This window comes from Mus pahari, chromosome 5, assembly GCF_900095145.1.
Source record: "Mus pahari chromosome 5, PAHARI_EIJ_v1.1, whole genome shotgun sequence".
NCBI classification, from domain to species: Eukaryota; Metazoa; Chordata; class Mammalia; order Rodentia; family Muridae; genus Mus; species Mus pahari.
The window spans coordinates 52721407-52731986 of record NC_034594.1 but is presented as its reverse complement, the minus strand read 5'-3'; the positions used below and the strand labels follow the sequence as shown (position 1 = coordinate 52731986).

The 10580-nt window shown below is 46.6% G+C and overlaps 1 protein-coding gene across 1 annotated transcript; it reads right to left on the bottom strand.

Annotated features, from left to right (window-relative positions):
* Window positions 1-517: 517 nt before the first annotated feature.
* Window positions 518-1597, bottom strand: Cxcr2 (C-X-C motif chemokine receptor 2). Its single transcript, XM_021199361.1, has one exon. The coding sequence runs from the start codon at window positions 1595-1597 to the stop codon at window positions 518-520; it is 1080 nt and encodes a 359-aa protein (XP_021055020.1).
* Window positions 1598-10580: the final 8983 nt, after the last annotated feature.

Sequence of the window (10580 nt, the reverse complement as noted above, 5' to 3'; positions counted from 1 at the left end):
ACCTGCCTCTGCCTCCCGAGTGCTGGGATTAAAGGCATGCGCCACCACACCTGGCTATATTTAATTTTTTTAATGGAAAACTGCTATGTTATGTTCCTGTGCATGGGGTACTCTGGTACATGTCTACTGGTAAGATGAAAAGTTCCCTTTTTCTACCTCCTCGTTGACACTTGCCATATTCTCTCCTCCACCTCTTCCTTTTACTGCTAACTGTTCTGATGGGTAGGAGGCAGTATCTCACTGTAATTTTAACGTGTGCTTCTTAGAAAAGAGTGTTTGAGGTCTAGTGTTAGGATGGACCAACTCTATCAGTAGGCATACCAAGATGGAAGGGAGCGAACAGCCAGCATAGGGGTTTCTAAACTCTGCAATGGGGGCTCTGCTAAGAACATGACCTTTGTCTCCCTGTAACTGTAGAGGAGGGGCTGCATCAATTCAAATAACACAGTCTCTGGTAATGAGCCATGCTGAAGGACAAGAAGGAACCCTGAGGGGCCACAGTTTAGGTGAACAGTCTTTAGAGGGTAGTAGAGGTATTTGCTGAAGAAGAGCTAACAAAAGAAGGCCTGCCCTCCTTGGCTAAGAACTCCTTGCTGACAAGGCCGTAAGTGGCCATGATCTTGAGAAGTCCGTGGCGAAATTTCTGGCCAATAAAGGCATAGATGATGGGGTTAAGGCAGCTGTGGAGAAAGCCAAGAATCTCAGTAGCATCCATGGCCCTGTCAATGTCATAGCGGCGCTCACAGGTCTCCTTGATCTGCTTGGTTCTCATGAGGGTGTCTGTGAACAGGACCAGGTTGTAGGGCAGCCAACAGAGCAGAAAGACAAGGACGACAGCGAAGATGACCCGCATGGCCCGGTGCTTCTGCCCCATGTGGGCCTTAAAAAGAGTGCGCAGTGTGAACCCATAGCAGAACAGCATGATGAGCAGTGGCACGAGGAAGCCAAAAGTCTGAGGCAGGACACGCAGTACCACCCTCAAATGGGATGTATTGTTACCTACATCCTCATAGCAGACAATGGTAGAAGGGTTTGCATAAACAGTATTCCGTAGAATTGAGATGGGCAGGGCCAGAATTAATGATAGTAACCACATGGCTATGCACACAAACTTGACCAAGTGTCTCTTCTGGATCAGTGTACTTGTGGCATGGACAATGGCCAGGTAGCGGTCCATGCTGATGCAGGCTAGCAGCAGAACGCTGCTATAGAAGGTAACCTCCCTCACGTATGAGAATATCTTGCACGGGATTGGGCCAAAAGTCCATCCATTTACTTTAGATGCAGCCCAGACAGGCAAGGTCAGGGCAAAGAACAGGTCAGCAATGGCTAGGTTCAGCAGGTAGACATCAGTGACAGAGCAGGTGCTCCGGTTGTATAAGATGACCAGCATCACCAAGGAGTTCCCCACAAGGCTCAGCAGAGTCACCAGTACGTATATGACAACCACAGCATATCTGTTGATATATAGGTCCTCTGGGTGGCATGGGACCATATCTGGCAGAATAGAGGGCATGCCAGAGCTATAATTGAAAATATCAATATCTCCACTGAAGAAATCTTCAATGTTGAAGTCATCCACCTTGATTTCTCCCATCTTTGAGGTAAACTTAATCCTGTCAATAGAGGAGAGATAAACGTTACTGCAAGGCAAAGCCACCCTGATTCTTGTCTAACCCCCCCTACCCCCAAGAAACTGGGGCATGAGGATTTTTCCATTGGCTTGCATATTGCAAGGAAGACATTATTTCCTTCAAGTTTGTAAATGATAGCAGTAAGCATTTGAGACAAAATAGTAATAAATAATAAATGAGACATTTGTGGGGCATAAAAACTACAATTCTCTTCAAGATTGTTTTTTGAAACAGGGACTTGGTTGGCCTCAAACATGCTAGTATCCAAGGATGTACAAATTTTATACATGTACACATTTATATTTGTATATGTGTATATATGATTTTTATATATGTATATGTGTATATATAATTTGTACATATGATGTACATATATACAAATATTTGTATATGACATATAATTTGAATATATTATATACATATATATATAACTCTGCTTCTATATATGTATATATAATTTGTATATATGATATATACATAATTTGTACATCCTTGTTTACATAGCATGTTTGAGGTCAACTAAGACCCTGTTACAAAAAACCATGTTTATATATAATTTATATATGTGTATCTAATATATTATCTATGTTATATACAGTGTATATATATATATACATATACATATATAAATATGTATTTATATATACACATATAAATATATATGCATACATAAATATGTATATATACATACATATGAAAATGTTATAATTAAACTCATATGCATAGCTAAAATGTGCTAGTAAAACATTAAAAAGGTGTACAATCTTACAAAGCAAGTACAAATATTAAAACAATAATAATAATAATAATAATAATAATAACAAAAAATGGGGCTGGAGAGATGGCTTAGTGGTTAAGAGCACTGGCTGCACTTGTAGTATTCTCAGGCTTGGTTTCTCAGCACACATCCAGCAGCTAACAACTTCCTGTAACCCCAGTTCCAAGGGATCTTCTGTCCCCCTCAGGTACCAGGCATGCACAGGGTAAACCTACATACTTGCAGGTGAAACACCCATGTACATAAAAAGTTAAAAATAATTGTAAAGAAAATGACAAAAATGGGCAGAGGTGGAGCTCAGGTGATAGAATGCTCGCCTGAGATTCTCAAAGTCCTAGGTAGGGCTCCCAGAACTGAATAAACGAGGTAGGATGGCATTTGCTGGCAATCTCTGCACTCAGCATACTGGGGATGGAGGAAGGAAGATCAGGACTTTAAAGTCATCTTTGGCTACAAAGCAGTTCAAGTCTATCTTGACCTATATGAGACCCCATTCAAAACATCACCATCACCATCCTCATCAACAATAACAACAAAACAACAATAACAACAACAACAAATTTGAAAATCAAAACAATGAAGTTGGGAAAGTGGCCTGTTGGGTACAAACTTGCTCCCCAAAGCTTGCTCCCCAAACGTGTGCACTTGAATTCCACAGGTAGCTAGATTGTGGAATCCAGGTAAAATGCAGGACTGTGAGGGCTGCCCAGGCAGCGAGGGCAGGCTCAGTGTTCCATGGGGAAACCATGCAGGCCAGGATGGAAGGTAAACTCTCAGAGGAGAGGGCCAGGAGGGACCAGCAATGCACAGGGGGCAAGAGTTGGTGTTTGCATTTTAACCTACTAATCTCTGAAAGGAATTCGTTCATGGCTGAAGGCACAGAGGAAAGGATGGAAGATGACAGTTGAGATCTGCTTTGTGCAAGATTTCCCTCGGTCATCACAAGTGCTATAATTAGTTCATGTTTGAGACCCAGAAGACCCAGTAAACAGTCTGCGACCACAGGGCTCTTATGGTGCACTGGGATTTCATGTCATTAGTTTGTCCACACCATGCACTGCCCTTAGTTTATTGTTGGAAGATCATCCTGTTATATTAGATATGCTCACTCCTAAGCATTTTGCTTTATCATTCTTCCCAAAGATTGGCCCTGCACACGCTAAGTGCACACTCTGCCACAGAGTCACAACCCCATAGATCTAAGATCTTGAATAACCTTTCAGTCAAGCATGCAAGCTTGGACACCACCATCTTTTTGCTCTCCCTTAGGCTGCAAATGAACCAAATAGCTATTGCTGGAATGGTGAAGGAAACATCTTCAACTGAGGACCCTGTCATGTCCTCTGTGACACAGTAGGAACTCCTGGATTGAAGGGAAGTACAAGCTCCTTGGAGTTTGCATTAGCCCAGAAGCTCCAGGGCTGGGAAACATTTCAACAACAGAAAACCAAGTCATTGTACCATGACCCCAATTCTCATCCTCTTTAGAAATATGGCCCATAAGTGCCGCACAGGTGTGAGAGTCCTCGGTGCCTGGTACATCTATCTCCAGATCCAACTGCAGCCCAGACAAGGAGGGTAGGCAGGCTCAGAGAGATGGCAGGCCAAGAGCAGGGGCTGGATTGCAAGTGGTTCTAAGCAGTTTTTGCCAGATGACAGAAAGGGGGCCAGAAGCCCTTCCTCTGTGCTAAGGAGGCATAATGTTTAGGGGTCAAGCCAGGGAGGAGGGGCAGACTCATGGTCAGGCTGGGTGTTGAGTGACACAGAGATTCTAGGTAGTGGTAGGGGGTGTTCCAGACTCACCGGGATGCTGGCTTTTCACCTGTGGGACACCTAAGGTAGGCAGCTGTGACCCATGAAGAGCAGTGAAATTCTTTAGAGGAACTGAGGGATGGGTTAGATTGCTCAAGAAGGGGAGGAGCTCCTAAGGGCGTGAGATGAGTTGGATGTTTTAAGTATGAATTCTCAGCCCAGGGCCCACGGGTGGAGTCATCTTATGGATTTAGAGTTCCTATTGGGAAGTGACCCAATGAGGTTTTCTAGCCTGTCTTTCCAGGTCTCAGTGTGGGGAGGAAACAGGCCCAGACAGAGGAAGGGGCTTGCTCAGGACCACAGCTGTGTCTTCTTTGCTACAGTCTCCAAGCCTCTGGTTCCTGCAGCTGTGGGTCTGATTCACCCCTCTCCAGCCAGCCCAGGTGGTTCTTCTACCTTGCCATTTGGCTGAACCATTGCTCTTTCTGGTTCAAGTGAGGCAGCTGAGCTGAAGTCTTGAGATCCTGGCACTTCCAGCCACCCTCTTCCCTGGACTGGAAGCTGCTTGTTTTCCTTCTTCAAAAGCTCCCAGACTCTTCCTCCTTGCCTTGCTAAGTACCTCTGAGCAGCTTCACCCGTGCATGGGACTCCAATCCTCCCTCCCTCCCTCCTCTTTTGCTTTTCTCCCGGCCTCCTGTGCCAACCATGTGTCCAGTTTCGGGTGTGCTGTGCTTCCTTGGCTGACAGACTTGGCAGCAGCTTGAGGGTTTCAGTTCCAGGGCATTGCAGACCCACCCTGGGAGCCAACCCCCTCTCCCGTGAAAACAGCCTTTTGGTAAAAGTGAAAATCCCGACCCAGTATTGACACATTTTGAAAACTTGACACCAGGAATGCATCTTGCCACCTTTCCTAGTGGTTTACAAAGGACAGGATTACTAAAGGTAGAGTCGCAAAGATCCATTATCTGCTTGCTCCCTTCCTGACGGGCCCCGGGGACAATGTTGATATTCCACCAGCTCTGTTTAGCCTGTATCCCAGAGTCCAGAGCACACACATTGGGTAGCAGTCGCTGAAGTGGTCTACCCTAGGGGGAGGATCTTTGAGTCCAGCTTCAGCAATCACTCCTTAGTGTTTTTCTGGTCTGGGCCAGTGGATGCTAAAACCTGTTAGTGAAAGGATCACTAGGTTGTTGGGTAGATCTCTCTCTCTCTCTCTCTCTCTCTCTCTCTCTCTCTCTCTCTCTCTCTCTCTCTCTCACACACACACACACACACACACACACCATAGAGACAGCTTATACTGTGATTCTTAGAACTGAGGTAGTGTATTTACAGGCGGCTGGTCTCTCCCATCACATCCTCAGTTGGAGGATGAGTCAGGCAGAGAACCAAGCCTACCTAGTTTTCAGGGCCAACTCCCGTGGGCACCTTCACGTGCTCTGACCTGGATAATGGCTGTCTTATTAGTTGTCATCTGGTTGTAATCTGGATGGCTGACTGGCTTGGCGCCTCACAGGCAAAGGGGGTCTATCGTCTATTTTGTCTTTCAACCTTCACATCAATGAAGTCGGCATGTTCTGGATGAGGAAACGGAGTCCCTGGAGGTTAGGCAACTTACTTTGAGTGACACAACTCAACTGGGCAGTAAGCATTTTTAAATGGATATTAAAGTCTGCTCTTATGTTTTCGTTTATCAAATGCCGGAAGGAGCAGGGTCCTAGCCTCAGCCGGCCTCAGCTGGCCTCAGCCAGCCTCAGGTTTCCTAGCTCCATAGGTAACTGCTCTGTCCCAGACAATCAAATACCACTGGGGTGGGAAATGAACCCAGATTGGGCATTTCTCAACCGCCCACTTCTGTTTTTTCTTTCTTTCTTTCTTTCTTTCTTTTAAAATTTTGTTTTGTCTTATTATGTAGCCTATGCCGCATAGTTTTGTTTCTTAAAAAAAGTTCTCATCTTGGTCCTGCTCTGGGGGTCAGGGTAAGAGCACCTCTCTGGACCTTGCCGCTCTCCTGGAAGACACTGGTTTGTTTCAGGTCTTTCCTGCCCAGAATTGTAGCTTCAGGCCATTTAACTCTCTAAAGGAAAAGCAGCTGAGATAGACTGGAATTCACTTCATGGGAGGCTGGGGAGACGGTTCTGTTGGCAAAAGCACTTGCTGTTCATCAGGTGACCTGGGTTGGCTCCTCAGATCCCAGGTGAAGAACTGACTCCACAAAGCTATCCTCTGACCTTCATGAGCATCCCACGGCGCGCGCGCGCACACACACACAAATAAATAAATAAATAAAAATAAGTAAATTTACTTAAGTGGCTGTCACTGCTATATTTCAAGGGCTCAATGGCCACAGGTGACCAGTGACTTCCATATTAGACCATGCAGATATAGAGCATGCTTGTTATAAAAAGTGCTTTGATATAGCGCCGGCTACCTGAAGATGCAGACCTCAACTCTGAGGTTCTACAATGCGTCACGCCGCTTCCCAGGGCTCCAGGAAAGGCAGAGTTCCCTGGTCCCTTCTACCAGAAATATATTCCCCCAGTCCGTGACCAATCAGCTCTCCTACCTGCAGTAGTTCTACGAAGCTGTTTGTGAGCAGAGTGGCTCCCAGCTCTCCGTGACTCAAGGCTTGTGAGCCGTCAGGGCTGGTTGAACTGGAAGAAAGTGAGGCGGCAGCCGTGATGTGGAAACTACTGACCTGGGCTACCGATGGGGAAGTCCTGGAGGCCCTCTGGACCAATGTCCCACCCCCAAGGGAGGTGTCCCATAGAGGAGCGGCGAGCCTGTTCTGGGACTTTTGCTCCAGGCTCAGGTTCACCTGGTGATTCTGTAGGGAGCTCTTGGGATTTTCATGCCTTCTGATGGCTTTTAGAGGAGCCTGCCAATCTGAAGGTAGAGGTCAGCTTCCTTCCCAGCCTATGCCTCCTTTTGAACAAGGAAGATGTGGATGTCCCAGACCCTGCAGATGGACCTGGCTGGACTTGCATTAGCACTTCCTTTCTTCCTCTCAGGGTCAGCAAGAGAGCTTCCGCTTCTTGTGAGCCCCTGCCCCGGCTGGGGGCCTCTGCCTCTCTTCCGGGTGAGGATCTGCCTTCTGCCACAATTGGCTCTTCAAAGTCAGCCTGAACTCAGCCCTTCTCCCTCTGTCTCAGAAACCCTTTGCCCCTATTCCGCAGTTGCTGTGTTCTTCCTCGCCTGCCTCTTATTTGCTGCTCAACAACACGCTGCAAAGAGGCTCCTTTCCTACTCTGCAAAGGTGGCCAGAGATGCCTCGGCTGGGGAGCGGGGGTATCCCTGGCAACCCATTTTCTTCAGTTGAATTGTTATTAGCAACATTACATCTAAGTACAAGCAGATTGGAGATGAGACACGGAAGACAAGAGCACATACGTAGAACCTAGAACTTTCTCTTCACTCAAATCTTTCCCCATGATAACCACCATCCACATTGTTGAGATCAGGCTACGCCCTGCTCTAAGGTACTCCATGCTGTAAAAGAACCAGTGGGTTTTCCGGCGATGCTTTGTCCTGAGACATCTTTTGCCCTAAGAGGCACTTTTTGGCCCTATTTTGATTATGCCCCCCCCCAATGTGGACTCTCAAGTACCACCAACAGCCTGGCACCACCCATATAGCATAGATTGATGAGTGACATTCCTGGGTTATCACAGGGATAAAAATGGTGTTATCCTACAAATTTATTGGGGATGAATTGAGACTGTAGAGACACTTGGGCATATTAAAATCAAATCAAGGAAGCCAGACCCAAGATTGTATCTGACATGCCAGATGGAGGGAATGGTGGCGCTCCCTCCCCTGGACCTCGGAAAGTGGTAGACCGTGATCCTGCAATGCTGTGTCTCTGTCAACCGGTCATCTGACACTTGTATATGTCAAGTGCTGACAAGCAGAGACTTCTGGACTCTCCCTGAATTTTCCACTCAGCGGCTAGGTTCCCCGCTAGCTATCGATGCAGCCTGCTTGACTGCTCTTTGCCCACCTACCTGTTTGCCTGTAGGCAGGTAGGGCTGAGGCTCTATCCCTGAAACTGTATGGTCTACTTGAAGTTTCCTCTGTGAATTACTTATTCTTATCTATCTTCCTTTTGCACCAGATTATGGTTCTTTTGTCATTGCTTTATGGAAATGCTACATAACTTGGGAGTATAATATTTTGAACATCTCTCAGGCGTGCTAACATATTTCATCTCAGCTTGCTGTGTTTTGGGTTTATTTATTTAAATCATTTTACATTTATTTGTTTTTGTGTGAGAGGCACACGCATGTCCCACAGCACGTGTCTGGTAGTCAGAGGACAAATTGTGGGAGTTGATTTTCTCCTTTGACTAGGCGTGATCCGGGGATCGAACCTGGGATGCCAGGCTTGGCTGTGAGTGCTTCCGCTGGCTGGGTGTCTCAGCAGTCCTGTTTATTTTGATGCTGGGGACAGATGCTCTCACACCTCAGGTGCTCTGCCTCTGAGCTGCACCACTGAGTCTACTGGGTGATTTTGTACTTTATGTTGAAAGTGACTGTTCAAGCCTTATCTTTCATGTCTACATCACTGAGTCCTGCTGGCTTGTTCTCTTTGCATTTACTCCTATTTTCTCTGGGTGTCATCTGGGTTTTACCTTGGCCTTCTGTCTATTAGCTCTTCATGGTAAGTCTGATGGCCTCTGTGGCTTTAGCTAGGACCACTGGTTTTTTTCTTTTCTTTTTCTTTTTTCTTTTTTTTTTTTTAAAGATTTATCTATTTATTTTATATATGTGAGTCCACTGTCACTGTCTTCAGACACACCAGAAGAGGGCATCAGATCCCATTACAGATGGCTGTGAGTCACCATGTGGTTGCTGGGAATTGAACTCAGGACCTCTGGAAGAGCAGTCAGTGCTCTTAACCGCTGAGCCATCTCTCCAGCCCACTGGCCAGTGTCTTTAGCACCTGTTGTCCCCAGCTTCCTTCCTAAGCCCCAACATCATATGTACTGATCACCCGCAGTCTCCCTTAGGCTCCCCAGAGGCTGCAGACTCAGTATGAACAGCACTCTAGATCAGCAGTTCTCAGCCTTCCTAATGCTGCAACTCTATCACACAGTTCCTCAAGCTGTGATGACCCCAACCACAAAATTATTTTTGTTGCCACCTCATAACTGTAATTTTGCTACTCTTATGAATTGTAATACAAATGTCTGATACGCAGGATACCTGAGATGCAACCCCTATGAGAGAGTCATTGGACTCCCAAAAGGGTCGCGACCCACACGTTGAGAAGCTTTGCTTGAGCTTTGCCACACCCACTCCTGCCATCTGTGTTGTCCCTCCTGACAGTCCTTTCCTCTCTCCTCCTCTGCTCTTCTCCACCACCCCGCCCCCACTCTTCCTCTCCTTCCCTCTCGCTTATCTTCTCTATACCACCTTCCCAGACAGTGTTAGGCAACACTTCATCCTCTCTCTCCTAAACAGTAGTTATGCAATGCTCGTGGGCTCCTGAGCCGGGTTGGCTCAGTTAGAATTCACTTATGGGTTATAAACCTACAGCAAGCAATCTGTGCTCACTGGGCCTTAGTTTCACCATTCATATAACGGGCAAAATGAGAACAGCTACTGCCCATAGTTGTTACAGGGACAAACAAGTCTCTGTGAGGCATTTAGAATGATCCTCCTCCTCCTCTTCCTCCTCCTCCTCTTCATCCTCCGCCTCTTCCTCTTGTGCCTTCCACATGCCTCAAGTCTTTCCCTTCAGCCTCTCATATATTCTGCAGAGAGGCTTTACTCCGTAGTCCTCTTTAAAACCTTTAAAGCCAGCTGGGCATGGCGGTGCACGCCTTTAATTCCAGCACTCAGGAGGCAGAGGCAGGCAGATTTCTGAGTTCGAGGCCAGCCTGGTCTACAAAGTGAGTTCCAGGACAGTCAGGGCTATACAGAGAAACCCTGTCTCAAAAAAACAAAACAAAAAACAAAACAAAAAAACCCCAAAACAACAACAACAACAAAACCTTTAAGGCCCCTCAGCCGCCTCAGGTAGAGTCAGTCCTGATCTGCTCACCTCCTTGTGGCTGACCTCTATTACTTCTGGCCATACCTTGAACCCTTCAACCTCTGAGAACCCTGTGCGGATCCCTAGGGTTTATCCCCAGGTCTATTTCAGGGGTGGGGCTCGAGTGTACTCCCTTTTCTTGGGATACTCTTCCTGCCCTCTGATTGGATTCTCCTTTTTTGCTTCCATGTTCAGTCCAGGTTTTGTAATCAGTCATCTGGCTGTTTGTCCCTTTGTATCGTGAAGCAGGGATTTCAGCTGTGAGTCTGTCTCTGTCTTCCCAAATGAACCCCAGTGTGATGAGTGTCATGAGCAATTCATGCATGTTTGGTGAACACTGCTAAATTGGTAACGTGTGTGTGTGTGTGTGTGTGTGTGTG